The following is a 23,039-nucleotide window of genomic DNA, read 5'->3' as shown; positions in this document are numbered from 1 at the left end:
TCAATTTCACATAAATTAAAAACAAGTACACAGACCATATGCCTTAATGTTCATATGTTATACAGTACTAAATGGATCTATGTTGGCATACATTACATGAATTATATGAAATTAACATCAATACATTTATATACAAAAAAGATAAAAATACAAGTGGAGTCCTCGTGTCGACGCGTTTCGGTGCTTTTGGTTTTTATAAGTAAACACCTTCCTCAGGACAGAACTTTAGATAAAAACGAAGTAGATTTATTTAAGATATATCCTGTGCTATTTTCTCATTGCGCTTGACCATCGATATCCTCTGGTATGCTGTCAGACATTAGGATCAATCACGCATTTTCTCAACAAAAAATGCAGTGGATCATCTGCTGCTCTTATGTATTTATTCTTTTCAGTTAAGATGTTTAGGCCGGTCTATGGTTCTGGCGTCACCTCAAAGATTTCGGGACCCTCATGTAGCTGTATGTTGAGTCTGTTTCTCTTTCATCAACAATGGGCTTAAAGAGTGCATGGGAATATTTTCTTTGTATCCCTCTTGTCTTGGCCAACTCTGTAGGGGTGTTGCCGGGGTCCCACCTACATCGGCTTCTTCCTCACTTGAGCGCGTCCTCTCCCGGTCTCGACAGCTAGTCGAGACCGGAAGATGTTTTTATGGAATGTGCAAATATAGTTGACTATATTGAAAATATTTTTGACGTAGATTTGGGTTTTTTGAAACAATCTTATTGTTTTGATTTTTTGCCCGGTGTTATGTGATGAGTAACATTGAAATCACTGTTTGTAGTGAAATTCAATATATTCTGAGAACAGCAAAAAAGGCAAACAAAATAATTCATATAATGTAAAAATGATGTTGTGTTGTACAAAATATAATATTATATATTATTACTGTATTTTTTCTTCTCTTTTACAGATCCTAATTCTAAAGTACGTAATTTTAAGAAATGTAAATTGTAAAAAACAACAAAAAAAATGTTAGGCATTTTCTGATATGTACTACTGTCAAGGTAAGATTAAGTAATGCAAACACTATCTATGCACTACTACATTCAGCTGTGCACTATATATATAAACCTCTAATCAACTACTAAGTAAAGTAGTATCTATGCAATCTAGTAATCCTCCTGTCTATCCCACGCACTTCTGTAATCACCCATCTAGCACTATCTACATAGTCTATCACTTCACCAAAACCTAAGCACTTATCATTTCAGCATACCCTCTTTTTGCAGCACTAAAATTACTCCAGTTACAAGTCATATACTTAAGAAATGGCCTAGCCACTAACAGAAGTGCAGGTACAATATTTTGCACAGTTTACATGTAAACCTCTAAACAGTACATACTGTTGATACACTCTTCTAAATACCCAAGTAATACTTATGTAATGTAGGAATCCTTCTATCAGCCTCATGTATTTCTCCAATCACCCATTCAGCAGTATCTACTTACAGTATAACTCTGCAATACCTAATCACTTATAGATTGAACATGTATTTTATTTGCAGCACTGAAATTATTCTTGTTACTAGTTATGTAGCTAAGGAATGGCCTACCCGAAAACTAGTACAGCTACAATATTTTGTACACTATGCATGCAGATTTGTAAGCAGCTACATATTATTGATACACTCTTCTAAATACTCAGTACCCATGCAGTGTAGGAATCCTCCTGTCTGTCCCTTGCATTTCTTCAATTACCCATCCAGCACTATCTACGTATCCTATCAGTCTGCCAAAACCTAAGCACTTATACATTCAGCATGTATTCTCTTTACAACAGTGAAATTATTCTAGTAACTAGTCAAGTACCTAAGGAATGGCCTAATCAGAAAAAGTAGAACAGCTACAATATTCTGTGCACTATGTATGCAGGCCTGTAATCAGCTACATAGTATGTATACAGTCTTTTAAATACTCAGTTAGTACCTATGCAGTCTATGAAACCTCCTGTCTGTCCCATGCACTTGTCCATTCACCCATCCAGCACTATGTATGTATCCTATCACTTTGCCAAAACCTAAGCACCTATAAATTCAGCTTGCACTCTCTTTGCAGTACTAAAATCATTCTAGCTATTAATCATACACTTAAGGATTGGCCTAGCCACTAGCCGAAGTACAGGTGCATTTCTTTATATACTATGCATGCAGACCTGCTACAAGCTACATACTATTAATATCCTCTTCTAAATACCCAGTTAATACCTATGCAATGTTGGAATCCTTCTGTCTGTGCCATGTATTTTCGTAATTCCCCCATCCAGCACTATCTACGTATCATATCACTTTACCAATACCTAAGCACTTCTAAATTCAACATATACTGTTTTTGCAGCACTGAAATTATTCTAGTTACTAGTCCAGTATCTAAGGAATAGCTTAATTAGAATAACTAGTACATCCTGGCACTCTCATGCAATTCTTCAATCACCCAATCTGTACTATGTTCTTCTTGTATCAGTCTGCCAATACCTAAGCACTTATGGGGCAGATTTACAAGCACCCTGCACCACTAGTATGTCACTTTTTGTTATGTAGTGATGGTACCAGACACTCCTTCATATTTGGAAGAGAGGAAAAGCCCTTTGCGTAACTTTTCTTCTCCTTGTAAATACAATCTCTTCATAGACTGCACTTGTGTTGAAGTGGTGTTCCATGAGTGTTGGTGGGGATGTTTCCACGGAACACTCATAGAACAAGACACGTCTCCAGATTTATGAGAAATCAGGAATCACAAGATGTGTGTGAATGCTGTGGCATCCTAGAGTTACTGAACCAAGACACAACAAGGAGAATTGTTTTCATTTCTCCTTATTTTTTTCTCTTTCAATGCAAACTGCATTCCACAGCATACATTGAGAGAGAAAAATGCCTTTACAGATTGTTTTTGTGCAGAGTGTCCCTTCCTGCATAAAAACAATCTCCCCACGACAGACATCCTTGCACCATGATGCAAAGATGCCTGTGTCACCACATGGCTGCACTTTGTGCAGCAGTGAAGAGGGAAGCATAGACTTGCAACATATTTATGTACATATGTCACATCTCTGTGCTTCGGAAGTGCCACAGCGCAATGCAGCTAAAGAGCTTGCACTGTCACGCTGCAGTACTTCCTAATAAATCTTCACCTATAAATTCACCATACACTACTAATACATTCTATCAGTCAATCATGCTCTATTCATATATTCAACCAAACTTTCACACATTGCCATGCAATTATAGTTCTTTCTTTAACCAGATAAGGTAGTTCTGATAAGAACTTTTTTTTCTTTTAACAATTTTGTATTCTTTTTGTGTTTTTTCAAGAAAAGAACACAGAAAAGAACGGATGAAACAGGAAACTTCTGGAATTATTAATCATTCCAAAAAACAAAAGATTAACAGCGATGGTTGCGTTGCGCAGCACAAACTGCATCCACCGACTGCTCTCCAAAGCATATTCGTTTTTTACACTTCACACAGTGCTATTCTAGGAAGGTAAACTCTGGCCTAATGTCTGGAGAAGGTGTGGCTGATGATGCTCCAGATGTGCTTGGTACAGCAGGTGAAGGGTTCATTGCAGCTTGTCTACATTCCTCACGAGCCAGATTGAGAGGATGAATTGTTCTTAGATGTTTGTACATCGAGGCAGTGCCACAAGAATATTTGTTGTCACTACCTCTTGACAGCACTCGTTGACAAAATCTGCATTTCACCTTCGTAGCATTCACCTTTTCTGTTCAGGTAGAAAAGTGAATAACTTCCACACATTGGATTCTGGCCTTTGAGGACGTGGTGCCTCCTGCAAAAATTCTTCTGAAGATCCTTCCTCCTGCTGCTGTCCAGAAGCCATGTTCTTTAATTTTTTTTGATGAACACCAAAATTTTAAGTACAAATATATTATTTTTATAAGTATGTCAGATAATCTCTTGCCCTAATATGTATATTAAAGATGCATATATATAATTTTAGACATAAAGAATGTTAGCGGGAGTCGCGCATGTGTCGCGAATGCGCCGGACTAGGAGTCGCGGATCCGTCGCATACCTATCGCGCAAATCACGTAATGTTAAATGTATATGACGTAATTGAAAAAACACAAAGCCGTCGCTCAACGTACGCGGATCCTTCACGACTTTTTTAAAATGGCGGCTTGAATCCGCGCACCCAGTAGGTGCGCAACTCCAAAGAAAACTTGAAAAAAATAGTAAAGAAAATAATTTAAATATATTTAATTAAAAAAAATTGAACAAAAAAATTAAACAATATTTCAGTTTGCATTTTTTTAAAACATTTAAAAAAAATAATGTTATTTAATGAATAAAATATTTAAAAATAAACAGTTAAAAAATTTTGGAAAGTCAGTGCCAAAAAATAGATATGACTATTATTACACTTAAAAATGATCATTTAAAAAACCTTTGAATTCTCTAAAAAAAACATACGTTTCAGAAACGTTCTGGTTAGGAATTAGCATTTAAAAAACCTTTGAAATTCACTGAAAAATCCATAGGTTTCAAGGGTATTATAGTTAGGAATTAGCATTTAAAAAACCTTTGAAATTCTCTGAAAAAAACATAGGTTTCAGGGGCATTATAGTTAGCTGGACATTTCAGTCATACAAAACCATAGAAATTCCTCCGTCAAGTTAGTTCTGCTAACTATAACGTGCGCGCCCGCAATGCACTGTTGATGATGTCACATATTACATCATTCATGACATGTTCAGTGACATCACTGATGTCATCTCAAATGACATCACTAATGACATCATCCAGTGAATGTTGTTTTGTTTGATTTTTAAATATGTATTATATACATAGTAATCTGCATTGAAGAATGAGTGAATATATAAGTGTCTAGATGGAGGATTTATTAGCTGTATGACTGACTGTTTAAGTGAGTAATTAAAAGTGTCTCACTAAATACATGGGTTAGTGACTAAACTGTGTGAATGCCTGTATCACTCTGCTGTTGTGTAACCTGCTGCATCAGTTGGTCACTAGCTACATTAGTGTCTATATTACTTATTGATTAGTTGGCTGAGTATTTGTATGGGAGACTGAGTGTATGTATGGTTGAGTGGGAGGTGTGTGACTGCATAGATGTATAAGTGGTTCATTGACTAGGTGTAGGAGTTTAAGAGTACATGTGGAAACAGTTGTTTAGGTGAGTGAGTGTGCTTATGGGTGTGCTGATGAGTGAATATATGTCTCAGTGGTACATCTCTAAGCAAGTACAAAAATGAAAAGCCGTATATGTGACTGTTGGTGTATATAAATAACTATAAGTAAGAGTTAGTGATTGTTAGAGTGACTGTATGGATGAGTGTATACATGTCATAGTGTTTTTATAACACAATAAGTATGAGTTACTATTTGTATGAATAAATGAGATGTGTGTATAACTGTGTATGTGAGTAAATGTAAATGGGATTCATTTTTTGTGAGTAGGATGACTGCATAACCGACTAGGATGAGTGCTGGTGTGTCAATGTCTATATAAGTGTATGAGTGCATTTGATAGTGTTCTATTGATCAGTGACTGCATGTATGAGTGATTCTGTGGGTGAATGGGTAGTTGTGTGTGTAGACCTAGGAATCAGTGAGTGGTTATGTAGTAACTGGTATTGGTATGTAAATGGTGCTCTGTATTGTATAGTGAGTGATCAAAGGTTATACTATTGTGTGATGAGGTGCATTAGCTTGTCACATGGATGATGTCATCAGTGATGTAATTTGAGATGTCATCAGGGATGTCACTGACCATGTCATGAATGATGTAAAATGTGACATCATCAGCAGTGCATTGCGGGCGCGCGCGAGTTATAGTTAGCAGAACTAACTATTACGGAGGAATTTCAATGGTTTTGTACATGTGAAATGTCCAGCTAACAATAACTCCCCTTAAACCTATGGTTTTTTCAATGAATTTCTAAGGTTTTTTAAATGCTAATTTCCAACTATAACGTGTCTGAAACCTCTGTTTTTTTTTCAGTGAATTTTATATATAATATATATATTGCAACACAGTTTCAAGTAGGCTTCCCACATCCAGACGAAACAAGATGAATCGATCCAGCCAGCGCTTGCTATTCACACTTGTTCAATGTGGCATATAAGAAAATAACGCATTTCGATCTCACTCCATCTTGGTCACATGGTGTATGTATGTATATATATCTTGGACACTTTATCTATATTACATACTGGGGGTCGTCAGTAGGTAGTTATAGTTAGGATACAGTTTCTATCATAAAGGGGACTTTCAGTTGCCTATATCTTTTGCGCCAGCTGATGAATCTTCATGAAATTTTCCCCATAAATGTGCCTGTTACTTCTGCTGCTATGTAGAAAGTTTTGGAGTGGTTTGTCAAGCGAGGGCCAAGAAAAGAGTGGGATCCCAAAAAGCTTTTTCCCCTATGTTAATTCCCATAGGAATGTTAAACATTACTAGAGACTGAACCGCTGGACGTAATTACACCAAATTTGGCAGAAAGCCGACTTTTGGTCCACAGTTCATGCTTTTTGTGATTTGGTGTAAATCGTCAGTAGTTTTGGAAATATTAAGGGAAATCCAAATTTGTATATATATATATATATATATATATATATATATACCTGGATCCTCTGCTGATCCGGTATTTCCCGCTTTGAAATCTGATTGGCTGCCAACACTTTAACCAGGAAGTGTTGGCAGCTATTTTGGGACTTGTGATTTTCTGTTGAACAGGGGCAACAACCCAGAAACACATGTCCAGAAATGCAGGCACTGACTTTGCCAATACTTTTGCAAAACACTTTTCTGCTTCTGTGTACTTCAAAAACACAGTGAACTTCATCTACCATAAAGCATTGGGAGGAATGGTTCCAGCTTGCTGGCAATGTGCTCCCTCTCCCCTTGATTCTCTTCTTCATGGGCCCTGAAGTGGACCCATGTCCATGGCTGGGGCCGCTTCTTGGAAATAAATACTTGGTAGTAGATCTGCCATGCTCTGTCTGCTGGGCATACCTGTCAAAAATGGCTCCAGTTCCATCTCCAAAACTACGTAACAAAAATCCATTATGGCTTGGGAGTTTTGTCCCAGTGTGTGGCGATTATTTATGGACTTTTTTCTGTCTGTCAATGATCTGTGTAACATGGTAGACACCGCCATTATCCGGCAGTAAGATCTTATTGCGGGTGTTAAAACTTGAACAAAACACTTCCCGGGACGTCGGAACTACTCAGCAGCAGATGGGAATGACTGTAAATACCGAGAGAAGCCCTGCTGATGAACAGTGAGTGAAACATCGGGGCGAGGAGGCGGCCGGGTGCTCACAAAATGGCAGCGCCCTGTGTGTTGCTCGACCGGAGCGGCTGAGGTTCGCGGTAATGCCTCCCCGTGTGATTGGTAACAAGAACTTGACTGCATGACACAGGCGGCTCTATGGCGATCAGGATTTGATGATCATTGTGGCGATTTGGGAGCTCTATCCTACTGAGCAGGCTTTTTCTCCAACGTGGTGGAGGGCGCGATCAGAGACGCTGCAAAATGGCGGACAGTTGCAGCGACAGAGAAATCTGGGGACTATTCCTATGAACGGTGAGAGCAGAAGATTTGGCCGTCGGTGGGGGTGAGACAGCGGATTGGGCATAGTATCAAGTCTCACTGCATGGTGCCTTGCGATGTGCTGGACTGCTGTAATCCCCTAGTATATTAACGTGCATACTGAATGGGACATGTTGAAACGACTGCCCAACACTTGCCTATGCTGTTGCCTCCCAAAACTTGGTTATCTACAATGTGGAATTTGATATAGCTCCTACGCATGGAGACTCTGAAGCCGGATGTATAGTACCACAACATAGCGGGGTGAGTTTGGTACTGCTGCGCACATGTTCCGAAATCGATGTAATTTGAAGTAGACACCACCTCTAGTAGACGTCTCTACTGGACACTAACGGGTATCGTACTTCATAAGTCCCTTCACCTGGTACCTTAGATTGCCTTCCCTCTAAACGTCTGGCCACTGTTACAAAGCCCAACTGCGGCACATGTAATTGAAATTCGATATCCTACAACGCTGTGGTGGTGGAGCTGGTTTGCAGTGTGCCATGATCCCAACTTAAGGGCTACCTATACGCCGCCAGCTGACCTAGTCTATTTTCTCACTCCTCAGCCACAATGGGCAAACCAGATAGGCAGCAGCCGAAGCTAACGTTTGAAACCAAGCGCAACCCTAAAGGTGCAACTGCCTACCCAGATACAGAATTGGATGCGGAGAGCACAACGAGCAAGGCCATGGAGAATGTCCTCTAAGCTATACAACAAAGTCTACAAAATATAAATGGCAAACTAGACTTGCTCACCCAAAGACTAGATAGCATGTCTGCGAAATTGGATAAACAAGGTGAACGCCTGGACGCGGCTGAAGATCGCATTACAGCAGTGGAAGATGAATCACATACTACGACCCGCAAATGCACGGATATGGAGAAGATCCTAGAGGTCATAAAGAGCAAGGATGAGGATTTGGAGGCAAGATCGCGCTGCAACAATGTTAGAATCACAGGAGTTCCCGAGAGTACAATCACGGAAGGATGGAAATGTATATGGAGGACATGCTGCGTGATATCTTCGGTGCAAACAACTTTTCTACGGTATTAATTATAGATCGTGCACATAGATCATTGGCCCGCAGACCACCACCGGGCGCAACCCCGCGGCCCATCAACGCCCGGGTCCTCAACTACAGGGACCGGGATGCAATTTTGAGGATGGCTCGGGAAAAGCAGCAAATCACCTATCAAGGCAACAACCTGGTCTTCTACCCGGATTTTAAAGTGATGGTGCAGGCTGTGCGCAGAGACTTTAATCCTGCGAAATAGAAACTTCGAGAACTGGGTATCGAATATGCAATGTTGTACCCAGCTAGACTGAAAGTAACATGTGATGGACGAGCAATGGTACTTCATGTAACATGTGATGGACAAGCAATGGTACATCAGACACCAAAAGTGGCACAGGACTTCATAAAGAAGATAATCAATAAGCGGTAGGAGCAGAAACGCACAGAGCAGCACCAAGACTCTGAATAAAACAAGTCAACTTTACTGCTCTTCTCGGGCTAAATCCACCGCTGATAGCTGGAGTGACTGGAGTAAATCAAAGACACGGACATCTAACATGGGGCAGCAGGTCTCCCGTATTATGTAGAACAAGATTGGTATAACACTGTGGATTGAATGCTGCCACTGTTGATTCGGGGATGTAGGTGACCTTCTTTGTACCACACCCTGTTGTTGAATGGCATATGAATAGCAACAAAGCTGTTGAGGAAAAGAGTGCACTGATCTCCACTGGCTTTAATGTATGGACTGTGCATATATTAACATATTCCAGGAGAAAGCTTTGGACGCTGGGTATGCAGACAACCTTGTCTGATCACTGTGCATATCCTTCAGATGTGTTTGATAATCATATTCTGTGATATAATGTTGTATATCTTAAGGTACTACAAACGGGTGGATTTGTGTAGGAATAGCAAAGCTGCGGCTTCATATATGTAGCAAAATTGATCTAGCTGGTCACTTGTCATGCGGATTGTTATGGCGAATTCCCCTGATCCCTGTTGGCAGTCACTAATTGGGTTGATTTGTGATATTTGTGGGGTCAGAACTACAAGTTACCATATATAACAGATAAGATTGAATGGGAAATGTACATGCTACATCGGCTGAAATCCCTAGGTTGGACTATGCACCTGCACTCTTAACGTAGTACCCGACCACATCCACATAGTCGGAGGGAGTTGCGTGCACTTGGCGGATCCCCCAGGCAGGTGCTCCCCACTACAGGTTTAGTTATGTTGACGTTTCTGTTAAGGGTATGTCTTTGGCTTAGTTGGGATGCCAAAGTGGGAGGGGGAAGATTGGGATGGAATTGGGGATTGTTTTGCAGATTGCTGTATTTGAGATACAGTACGAACGTCCAGATGTTTATTATCACCATGTATCCAATAGCTACAACAGTTGCACACAATAGCACCAGCGGACAGGAATACATCATAGGTATAGCTTACGTCAACAAATATAGATAGATGACAACCAACGCAACTTAATTTATTGACATGGAAAGTCAGAGGGCTTAATAACCCGAAAAAGATACGCCAGATATTTGCTTATTTAGACAGACTACACATCGATATTGCCCTCCTTCAGGAGTCTCATCTAGCCCCTACACATAAGAGTAATATTTGGAACAGATGGGCGAAGGCGATGCTATGTTCCTCATACTCTAGAGGCGTGTTAATTTTAGTAAAGTAAGAGACGCAGTTCCATATAAGTAGCACTATTACGGATGACTTAGGTCGATATGTTATTATAACAGGGCATATCAGAGGGCAGAGAGTGGCTCTGATAAATATTTATGGCCCGAATGTGGATGATCCAGATTTTTATAGATCAATCTGCCGTAAAATTGATAAGTTACCTGAAATGGCTCTGCTGTAGGGTGGTGATTTGAACCTCTCTTTGAATGACAGCTTGAACAGATCGGGCACATCTAAGGAGCCACACAAGCGGGCTGTGGGAGTGATGTGGGATATTATGTCCGAAAATAACCTGGTTAATATTTGGAGGATGTGGTATCCTCAGCTCATGGAGGCCACACATACTTCTGTGATCCATAACAGCTGGCCGATCATTGACTACTGGTCGGGGACGAAGGAAAAAGCATCTTGGACACAAAATATACATCACCTGCCCAAAACCTTATCTGATCATAACCCGGTGCTATTGTCTATAGACCTCCCCCATTGCACACCTCCACCGTGTGTGTGGAGATTCAATGCAAAAGCTCTACTAGACTCCGTGTAAACTGGCACTATTAGCCAGGCCATCACTGACTATTTTACGTTAAACCAACCATCTACTGATGACCCCAGCTTACTGTGGGAAGCTTTTAAAGCCACCAAACGGGGTATCTGTATTAGCACCAACGCAGGAATATTAAAAGATATACGTAACCAACTCACCAAACGGGAGGCCGCATTAAGCGCACTGGAGCGTGAATACGAACGCACGCACAGCGTGACTATATTAGGTGATATTCGAAAAAGTTATGACGGAATATCAGACATTTGCAGATGATGAACTTAAATGTCTAACGAAACGCCAAACTGCGCGCTCGTACGGAGAGGGAGGCAGACCAGGTTGTGTCTTAGCGAATAAAATCTGTTTTGGCTTTACGCCACAAATGGTTCTGCCCGTAAAGGATAATAATGGTACGCCCCAATACGATACAAAGAATACATTACGTGCATTCATGGCAACATATGGTGACCTATATGCCTCACGCGATACTGCCGCGCCCACTGAAACTTTGGCTAATCTGGAAGATGAAGTAATCAAATCACTCCCGAATGGTAAAGCGCCAGGGCCAGACGGCTTCACCTGCAAATTTTATAAGGCGTTTGTTGACCAACTGGCACCCCACCTTGTGGAAATGTATGGGGACGCCCGTGACAAACCGATATTTCCCCCCACATTAAGAGAGGCCATGCTCATTGCCCTATTAAAACCTAATAAAGATCCTGAACAATGTGACTCATATAGGCCGCTGTCTTTAATAAATACTGATACTAAAATTCTAGCCAAACTCCTCGCAAAACGTCTACAGCCACTAATGGCTAATCTCGAACTGACAGATCAGTCGGGATTTATACCTGGTCGACCAACAGCTCACAACACAAGAACATTCTTTGCACTGTCGCATTACCTGACCCCAAACACGAAAGCTGCTGCAGTCCTCCTGGACACAGCAAAAGCCTTCAATTTAATTGAATGGCCCCATCTCCACACTATACTACAAAGAATCGGATTTCCACCAATCTTCCTGCAATGGGTCAGAATAATATATACAGCGCCTATGGCACGAGTAAAAGTTAATAAATATGTATCCGATGCCATACCAATTGCAAGAGGCACAAGACAGGGGTGTCCTTTGTCTCCTTTACTTTTTGCAATAGCCCTTGAACCGTTGGCGTGCAAAATACGGCAAGGTCATAACTATTCTGCGCTCCACTTCCCACAAAGGCCACTACATATCTCCCTATACGCAGACGATATGGTGCTATACGTACATGACCCAGATACGCACTTGTCCCCTCTACTGAGAGAATATATTACATTTGGTTGCTACACTGGGCTCCAAATTAACTGGTTTAAATCTATCATTCTTCCTTTAACAGACACTACACATCCACATCCCACAGAGTTCCCTCTTGAATGACAGATGGACCCCGTCAAATATCTCGGTATCTGGTACCACCGGAATCCAGACATAGTAATTTGCACAAACTATGGGAGAGCGATAAGTGCAATGGAGGAGAAAATAGAGCGTTAGATTCAACTTCCATTAACATTGGCGGATCGATTGGCCATCGTCAAGATGGTCATTTTACCTAAGTTATTATATCTCTTCAATAACATTCCCATCACACCTCCGACAACCGTGTTTAAAAGACTGAATACTATGGTAACACGTCTGATATGGGCGGGCAAACCAGCCCGGATTGAGATGCGTGCCCTTGTTCTGCCCTACTCCAGAGGTGGGTTTAAGGTCTCAGATCTTCTCCTCTATTATTTATGTGCGCAAGCGCAATATGCACATTATTGGTATCACTGTGTTCCATACCTACCACACGTGACAATTGAAGAAGGTGATGCGCATCCTACTCCACTGAATGCTATTTTACCTCATCACCGGCCCCCACTTTATTCCCGCAACATCAATATTATTGACGCCACTAATGCAGCATGGCGGAAGATGGGCAGACTGGCACGTACGTTACCACTCTATGCACCTGCGGTGCCTCTACAACATCACCGAGAACTATCAGTAACTCAAGAAGGAGTGGGAACAGGTCTGCTAAGACAAGTGGGTATCGATAAAATGGGAGATCTGTACAATAATGGTACTTTTATAGACTCTGAAGAACTATCGCATATTAGCAACCAGACCTTACTTTTTCGGTTCGCATACTATAGACTACAGGGAGCCATCAAGAAACTATATCCTTCTTACCCTAATGAACTGCCACAACTAACCACTTTGCAGTTGCTTATCACTGAACCTCGTAATATACATATGTATCGAAATTATACATTAAATTGCAGGAAGACATTGACGACAACATGCACAAAGCTTTAGAGAGATGGAATGACACACTTGACAACCACCTCATGGAGGACGAATGGGCGATCTGCGGCACATTAACTAGCATGCTCACACCGAATGACAGCCTGCGCCTTTTGCACTTTAAGTACTTGCATCAAACATATCACACTCCCGCCTGACTTTATAAATATGGTCTCCATTCGGATGCACGGTGTCAACGACGTGGTGCAGATGATGCCTATTTTATACATCTTGCCTGGCATTGGGAGTCAATTAATGTATATTGGGTAAAGGTTGTAAAGATGTTGGTTGAAATGGTGGGTGTTACTATTGAATGCACGATACGCACATGTTTGCTGGGACTTATCCACAATGTGCGAGCTACTAAGCGTAAATTGTGCATAATAGCCTTACTCCTCGCTAAACGTGGAATTTCATTGTGCTGGGGTAGTAGGGAGACCCCAAGAACCAAACAATGGTTTAGAGATATGGCCTATAGTTAGGATACCCTACAAACGTATGAGGAGGAGCTACCCACTGGTTCCAAACCAAGAGACTACTGGAGGTACCTGGTCGAATATGTACAAGTGAACTAAGCTGCTTAACTGTGCATTGAACTGTAAAACGAAATTATATATTCAAAGGTGACACTGTTTATTTGCAATATAATGGATGATGGATTTAGTTGTACTGCAATCTGTATGTTGATACTCTGTTTCTGGACATTGTAAGTCTTGATAAAATGTTAATAAAAAAAATAAAAAAATAGAAACTATTCTAGTAAATTAAAAATACAATTAGTAAAGCCATGCATCAGTAGTCCCATTTGTAAATGTACAGAGAGTGCACAATTGTGTAGGGGGTAAAAATACATAGACACCAATTTATACTTTTATTTATGATGTTTTAACATTTGAATCTTATTGATATTGACTGAAAAAGTAATGGATCATAAATACATGTTTGCTCAAAAGGATGATTTGGTTGAATTTTTCAAAAGATTTTATATAGTAGTTTAATGGTTTGTGTATATGCATGCAAGCAAGAATCAGATGGGCAGCCTCTTATTAATTGCTCACAAGAATCAATCAGTTTAAGTATTTTGGGATACCATAATCTGACGCACCATATTTTGGTTTTTGTCATTGGCATAGGTTCCTTTTTGTGCGTTTATAATTTAAACTACACAGACTATGCAAAAGAGCCAAAAGCCACTGAGTTGTGTCCTGATCTGCCCATTCCACCCAGGTAAGGATGAAAGTTTGTCAAATTTCTAAGTAATCCTAGTTTTGATTAGTTTTTATGTAAATGTTCCTTATGCATCAATTTCGGAGCTTCTCATGAAAAACTACCAATGCTAGTATGACTAAAGCTCTCAAATGGTTGTAAGTGTACCCTGACCCATGCTTAATTGTAGGGCTAATGAGTAATTTATGTGAAAACGAATCCCACTTAGATTATTATTGTATATTTTTCCACTGTGCGATATCCTGAACGTGGGGCCTGGATCCAGCAATCCTTGTTGAGTGACCCCTAATGTAAACAGTTAAGAACCTGGTGTAAGATAAATATTCTCAAAATACTAATGTTCTCATCTACATTAGTAAAACAAAGTGTTCAAAGACTTAAAGATAAAATGGTCCCTTTTGAAAAGGATCTGTCCAGATTTATCAAGGACTTGGGAAATGAAATTTCATCTCATACTTCATACCTCTCAGTAATGTTTTTAGGTGAAAAATGCATAATTCTTTCAACAGACCTTATTGTAAAAAAGCTGTGTCTATTAAATATGTTTCGATTGTCTTATTATTTTAAATTGCTTTTATGTGGAGGAATTAATGTAATCATTATACTTATAGGCTGATCTAACTGTCATTTTTGGGTATCGTTTAATGTAGCCAGCTACTGCTGTGTGGTGGAATGTGGTAGTATACTAAATGTTAAAAAAATTCCAACTATGTGACCTATATGTAATTATTTCCCCTTGCGCTTTTTCATTTTGAAAATGCAAGAATTGTAAGCATCAATTGATTATCAGTTTGAGAAGTTGATTGCTTACAGATGGTTATCCTTTTCTAACAGCAATAAATCATGTAACATTGTCTTTCGTGGCTTTTCTTTAAGATTTGAGGTTTTATGTTTTACGTTTATAACCCATGTAAGCAATTGTGTGCTAGGTTGGTCAATTTCTGAGGAGTGCTCTTATTGATAGTGTGACCAATCATTTAATGAGCTCCAGTTGTTGCACTTGTTGAGATTCATAAGTCAAAACAGCTGTCGGAATTCGGTGTGGAATCTTGTTGGGCACCTGTGCAGATCTGCAGATGCTTTAGAAGCCTCCAAATAAGGCCAGAGGAAAATCCATCTAGCGGGGATTACATTTGTCAACACAGGGTGTTGTATAGACTTGGATAAGGATTCAATGTTGTCAGCAAAGAGTACAAGATACGGTCAGTAGAGCTCCAACCAAGACGTTGAAGTTGTAGTCTAAAAATACCTCATGGTTGCACACTTCCTACACAGGGCCAGGTGGATAGCAGTAATCGGCAGTGGGGTTCTCCTGCACTGTCCTATTTTCACCCAGCTCATTTTGGTCTTTAGTAGATGAGGTTTTGTCATTTCTCCTTCATCCATATAGGACATTATTGAATATGTATGGGCCTCTGAGGGGTGCGGCAGGCTTGTCACTGAAAAAAGTCTCCCCATGGGTATGAACTCACTAAAGCACCCTAGACTCTCTTAGACCTGACACATGAGATGGGCTGCAGAGGTATAAAACCCCAGAGCATCAAACATTGTACCTTCTACTCCAACGGCCACAATTCGTACTAACCTCTTGATGTCTGGTTTAATGGAATATCATGTATTGGGAGGGTGTGATACGCCTAGCCTCCTATTAACCATGTTTGACCTTGCCCTTATGAAACCACCAGTCTTTCTGCTATATGATCCTACCCAGCCCCCATGGTGGAGGATTAATTTAGTTTTATGACTGAGTTTCTTTGGCTATTAAAGAGTCTAGGAGACCAATGGCACAGAAGAATTTTGGCATGAGAGCCATCAAATACTTTATAAAAAAGTAAGCATTGCTTTGAAGAAGATTCGACCAAACATCTAGTGGCATGTTCTGCCAAATATCATCAGCATTCAGACACGTTTGTTGTTTTTAAAACTGACCAAGACAAGACAGAAGCAGTTGCTAGCAAAGTAAAAAATTGGTTTTTCAACTGTTCTTCAGTATTATATGCTGACCCCTGCAGCTCATCATTAGCTTACGATCACATTCTTTGATGTTATGTATCTTCGTATCCTGCCCAATAGGGACCTTCAAAGGCTACATGCTCTCATTATCAAAGAGGAAGTGATGATCACAGTAAGTATTCTGAAAAAGGGTAAGGCATCAGGTGGCAGAGGGGCTACAGGAGTGTACGTCTGACGTTATGAGACGAGGGTTGCAGCACCTAATGGTCAATGACAACATTCAGAAACCAAAAAAAAATAGAAAGAGAATTCTGCCATCCTGTGGTTAGGGCTGGATGGAGTGGGGTAGGAAGTCCTAAAGATTGGGAAATCTGTAGGGTCATTACTTAGTATTCATATTTTTGTGGCTGCACGAGCATGAGCCATGCACGTCTTAAGAACAGATATCTGAAAGAAACAGGTTAGTATTAGATTCCTTACCTTAGAATATCCCCAGGCGTCAGACTAGATCCGGAAACGTTTGCGTAGCAGTACCCCTGCGCGTCCGTAGGCGTCGTCTGCGGCTCCGCTTCCGTCGTTGGCGCCGGGATGACGTCGCCGGAGTACTTAGACACCGCCCTCGCGCGCTGACATCAGTTCTTCTTTTTTCCGTGCCAGAAAGCACAGATACGACTCCGACGGTGCCGGTAGGGATGCCCGGGTTTAAACCCTGCGCCGACTGATGTCGGTTACCGACCCCCATCGCCGGTGTCTTCATTGCCTGGGCCTCGACCACGACGACAAGGCCTGCTCCGACTGCCTGGCCCTGATGTCTAAAGCTAGGCGAGAGCGGTCCCGCAAGCGACTCAAGCTCCGGCAGTCGGCCCGCGCCGATCGAGGTCCCGTCCGGGAGGGCGAGGGACCGGTCGCGGGGTCGGAGCCACCATAGCTCCGGGAGTCGTCTTCGGGCTCGAAGTCCTCAGGTAAGCACAAGAAGTCGAAGAAGTATTACCTACTGCGAAAAGGTAGAGGCGGCTCTGGCTGCACCTCCGTGCGGATCAGTAGGAGGCAGCTCCAGCCGCAGCAGGTTGCTCCACGACACCCGCCCTGCCGGGTGGAAAGATAGAGAAGGTATGCAGCAGCGGTTGCACTCAGTGAATTCAAGCTTAAAAACGAGTTAGTCGTGTGTAAAGACGACAAAAAATCTTACCGGGGGTAATATATATCAAAGTTTAAAATAAGAACCCCCAAAAAAATGTGCAATTTCTATTCAAAACACCATCAAAATGTTTTACTTGTTGAGGCCAGACCCATAAAATGTTCTCAAACATTATGACTAATAGGTGACCCTGCAAACTAAAATGAATTCTAGAGTAGCGTGCTACTCACCAAAAAAGTACTTCAACACCTCATCAGACGTAGCAAGCACTATATAAATGCAAACCTTTTTCCCTCTTTTATCTCTTCACTATCCTTCTCAATACAAATAACTGACTAAAATATCCACCACTCAAATCAAATTCATATTTCACTATAATAATTCACAACTAGTCCTTTATGGGTTCCAGAGTAGCGTGCTACTTGCCAAAAAAGTGCTTCAACAACCCATCAGGAAATGGCAACATAGGTAGACCTGTAACGTATGGTACCTGTTCCCCATGGTCACACACTCTCTCACTTTATAGTGTGTTTTTATCTACTTGGATTTATTGAGGATTCATTTCCAATAAATGTTCAAATTTTTAGAAATATGCTAAACAATCTGTGAGGAAACAGCAAGAATGTACTTTCTCTAAGTCGCTATCACTGGTAAAAATGAACCTATTTGTAAGCATTTCTTATATTTTCATTGAGAGCTAAGATGTTTTAAGGGCAAAGTGGACAACTGCCGAGGGCCCCCATCTTCCGAGGGGGGCCCCTGGTAATGTCATCTTCCTCTTACTCGGTCTTACCTTTACTAATTTTTCTAACAGAATTTCTGTGCCTTAGATCAACACAGACACACAAAAGTGCACAGCACACAGAAGAGAGATTCCGCGTTATCCATAATGATGAACTTGTCCAGACGCCCTCCCTCCCTTGTGGATCAACACCCCGGTCCCCCACTCACCTGGACCTGTGGCGGGGGCTCCCCTGCGGACCGGGTGTCCTTCTCCGGCGGCGGGCAGGGCTCTCTCACTCGGGAGAGCCTCGCGGGGGAACCAGGCAACTCTGTAGGGCTTCTCTGGTTGGCGACGCGGGCTCCTCTTCCACAACGGAGCCCCGCCTGCACCTTCAGGCGCCGGACCCCTCGTCTCTCCTCAGACTGCGGGGCGGGACTTCTGGCCACCTCTCCTAGGGCCGCGCTATCATTGGCCGGCGGGGCCTGAACACTTCCGGGTCGTCGCGGGCAGCGCGGCGGCCCATTCCAGGCACTCGTAGGCGGGGGATAAGCAGCAAATGCCGGGTGGGCACCCGCTCTTTTAAAAAGACAATAAATCGAGGTGGGCACTCGATCTTAGCGTGGCAATGTCCCTGGCAGGGTGGGCACCTGCCAGGGGACTTCAAAATCGTCCTCCCGGCCCCGCCCACAACCAGGCGGCGGCCATCTTAAGGCAGCTCGGGCGGCGGCGGTGATCTCGGGGTGCAAAACGAGGGGTGGGCACCCTCGAAATTAAATTAAAAACATAAAAATGAAAGAGAGAAGCCCCCCAACCCCCCCCCCCCAAAAAAATCGCGGGGTGCGCACACCCGTGCATGCTTATAGATATATAATTGATTTCTCTTCTAATTTTCTCAGGAACCACTGGAGGGATTTACACTATTTTACCAAAAGCGTGATCTGCATACCAGACACTACCATTTTGACAAGTTTGGTGTAATTCCCTTCAGCGGTTCAAGCTGTAGCTGAGTCTAAAGGTCCTATGGAAATTAACATGGGGAAAACACGTTTTGGGACCCCCCTTTTTTCTCAGCCCCCACTTGACGAATCCCCCCCAAATTTTCAGGGAAGGAGCGGAGCGGAGCGAGCCATCTTCTTTGAGAAATTTGCGAAGATTCATCAACCAGGGCCAAAGTTATTCCCAATAGAATGTTGGGGATTTCCTATGGAAAACAATCCTAACTATATATACCTACTGGCGACCGCCAGTATGTAATATATATATATATATATATATATATATATCTATATAGAGATATATATATATATTCACTGAAAAAACCATAGGTTATAGACCATATATAGTTAGGGATTAGCATTTAAAAAACCTTATTTTATTTGCACAAAACCATTGAAATTCCATATATAGTTAGTTGCACTAACTATATATCGCGGACCCGCAATCCACTGCTAATGATGTCACATATTACATCATTCATGACATGGTCAGTGACATCACTGATGACATCACTGATGACATCTCAAATGACATCACTGATGACATCACTGATGACATCACTGATGACAACACCCAGTGACTGTATGTTTCTGTAAAGTTAAAATATGTCTTACATATTGAAGAATGAGTGAATGTATAAGTGTCTGGATGAAGGATTTAGTAGGTGCATGACTGACTGTATGAGAGAATGATTAAATGTGTCTCACTGAGTGTATGGGTTAGTGATTAAAGTGTCTTAATTTGGCAATCATTATTTATGTTGTTCTGTAAACTGCTGCATGTTTAAATCAGTAGCTATATCAGTAACTATATGGGTTATTGAATGGTTGCCCACGTATTTGTATGGGAGACTGAGTATGTGTGTGGGTGGCTGGGAGGTGTATAACTCTGTGCATAGATGTGTGAGCAGTTGATTCCCTAGGTGTATGGGTTCAAAAGTGCATGTAGAAACAGCTGTATGGACAGTTGACTGTGTGCATGAGTATATTGGTGAGTGAATGGATATCTCAGTGCTACATGTCAAAGTAAGTACATATGTAAAACACACTCCATGTGAGAGTTGACATATATATATATATAACTGAACATAAGAGCCAGTGAATGTGTGAGTGGCTGTATGAATCATTGTGAACTTGTATCAAGGATTGTATAAGAGAGTAAATATGTGTTACTATATGTTTGAATAAGTAAGGTGTGTATAACTGTATAGTTGAGGAAATGGAGATGTGATTGATTCTTTGCATGACTGACTAGGTGTGTGAGTAACTCCATGGATGTGTGACAGTCTGTGAGTGCCTGTTTACACTGAGTGTATCTAAGGTTATATTAGAGTCTGAAGATGTATTATCACATAAATGATATCATCAGTGGTGTAATCAGTAATGTCAAATGAGATGTCAGTGATGTCATCAGTGATGTCATTTGAGATGTCATCAGTGATGTCATCAGTGATGTCATCAGTGATGTCATTTGAGATGTCATCAGTGATGTCATCAGTGATGTCACTGACCATGTCATGAATGATGTAATATGTGACATCATTAGCAGTGGATTGCGGGTCCGCGATATATAGTTAGTGCAACTAACTATATATGGAATTTCAATGGTTTTGTGCAAATAAAATAAGGTTTTTTAAATGCTAATCCCTAACTATATATGGTCTATAACCTATGGTTTTTTCAGTGAATTTTCAAGGTTTTGTAAATGCAAATTCCTAACTATATATGGTCTATAACCTATGGTTTTTTCTGTGAATTTCATTGGTTTTTTAAAAGCTAATATCTATAGCTGTAAAATATATTCTTTATTAAGTGACGTAGCCCGTGAGACGCCTCATGATGCATCGCATAACCGTGACGTATCGTCTCTGCAGCGCAAACCAAACCCAAAACGTAAGTGCGCCAGAACACGCTTAAAGATATATATATATTTTTTTAACCTTAATTAGACAAAATCCACACGTGCATATATCACAAACGTTCAAAAAACACAATATGTCGGACTCCCGTTACGCTGCCGGTTAGCTGCCCGGTTAACGTACCAGGAAGCACCTTTACCGCGAAAAATCGCAATTTTTTTTTCTTTTGCCCCGCAGGGAACTTTAATAGCCCCCTCATCAATCCTAGGGGTTCAGGAGGGGTCTGCCTTAGCCCTTTCATTCATTTACACCTTTTATTTTTTCCACCTCTTGTCTCTCGATCCTACCGAGAGACAAGATGGCGGCCGCTCCGGACTGTTTACAATGTTGACAGCCAATCAGCTACTCCTCAGACTCCGGTTACACTGCCGGTTAGCTTCCCGGTTAGCTGTCCGGTTAGCTGCCCGGTTCGCGTACCAAGACGCGTCTCTACGACGATAAAAATCGGATTTTTTTTTTTTTTTTTTGGCCCCGCGTGGCTTTATAATATCCCCCTCATCAATCCTATGGGGTCAGAAGGGGTCTACCTTGCCCTCTTTCCTTCATTTCCCCCTTTGTTTTGGTCTCCTCTTGTCTCTCGATCCTACCGAGAGACAAGATGGCGGCCGCTCCGGACTGTTTACAATGTTGACAGCCAATCAGCTACTCCTCAGACTCCCGTTACACTGCCGGTTAGCTTCCCGGTTAGCTGCCCGGTTAGCTGCCCGGTTCGCTTACCAAGACGCGTCTCTACGGCGAAAAAATCGGATTTTTTTTTTTTTTTGGGGCCCCGCGTGGCTCTATAATATCCCCCTCATCAATCCTAGGGGGTCAGAAGGGGTCTACCTTGCCCCCTTACCTTCATTTCCCCCTTTGTTTTGGCCTCCTCTTGTCTCTCGATCCTACCGAGAGACAAGATGGCGGCCGCTCCGGACTGTTTAGAATGTTGACAGACACCGGAGGGCCAATCAGCTTCGCATCACAAAGTTCCGATACGCGAAAAGTTCGCTAACCGGATCGCTGCCCGGAGCGCTGTTACAGATATATATCTTGATTTAAACGTTAATTTCTCAAAATCCACTGAAGCACATATATTGAGACCTAGCAAAGGCACATCGGGCTAACAGTCCCTACAATTTTGCCAAGTTTCGTGGAAATCCATTCAGCCGTTCGGGCTAAAAGTGAGTCCAACCGCCCTATGGAAATTAACATGGGAAAAACGCGTTTTGGGACCCCCCTTTTTTCTCGGCCCCCCCTTGATGAACCCCCCCCAAATTTCCAGGAGCTGCTCAGAAACAAAATGTGCCATTTTCCTGAAAATTTCAGCCGATTCCGTCCACAAACGCCAAAGTTATTAGACATAGAATTTTCAGAAATCCCATAGGGAAAAAATCCTAACTATATATACCTACTGGCGACCGCCAGTAGGTAATATATATATATCTATATATATATATATATATATATATTTATTTATTTATTTCCCCGTTGTCTTACTTGGCTCCCTTGACGGCTCAGTTGTCTTACTTGCTCCGACTGCTCTGGTTGAATAGCATTATCCAACTCTACTCCCCTGTAGGAAATTGGGAACAAAATGATACATCCCCTGACTCTGTTGTGACCCTTGCCTGCTCCTCTGGCTGTAAACTTGTATCCTGGTAAATTAAAACCACCTTTGAATTCATAATGCCCTTCACCAGTGATCTCAATATTCCCGGGAGAGTACTGAGCTTGTCTATAATGGGGGAACATAAACAAGGTTTTCCCACTACCAGAGCTCTTAGCTTCATGTCCAATTCTGTTAATTTGCTCTCTTTCTTCCAGGTGAGTTGCAAATGACTGAAGATGATCTATCTGAAGTTCCATTTTACCCGACTACCATAGAAGCGCCCTGGCCATTACATCCTGCCTGGCACTTATATCCCTCAATGTAGAA

At 41.7% G+C, this 23,039-nt stretch overlaps 1 protein-coding gene across 2 annotated transcripts in view; it reads left to right on the top strand.

Annotated features, from left to right (window-relative positions):
* The window catches only part of SLC44A3 (solute carrier family 44 member 3), a 530,813-nt gene that overhangs the window by 215,573 nt on the left and 292,201 nt on the right, over positions 1–23,039 (top strand). For both annotated transcript variants that reach the window (XM_086957367.1, XM_086957377.1), the window contains one exon: positions 14,302–14,395. In XM_086957367.1, the coding sequence (XP_086813493.1) occupies positions 14,302–14,395 (94 nt within the window). The remainder of the gene's footprint in view (positions 1–14,301; positions 14,396–23,039) is intronic.

The sequence above is a fragment of the Lissotriton vulgaris genome, chromosome 1_1 (genome assembly GCF_964263255.1).
Source record: "Lissotriton vulgaris chromosome 1_1, aLisVul1.2, whole genome shotgun sequence".
In the NCBI taxonomy this organism is placed as follows: Eukaryota; Metazoa; Chordata; class Amphibia; order Caudata; family Salamandridae; genus Lissotriton; species Lissotriton vulgaris.
This window is presented reverse-complemented; position numbering and strand designations above follow the sequence as displayed.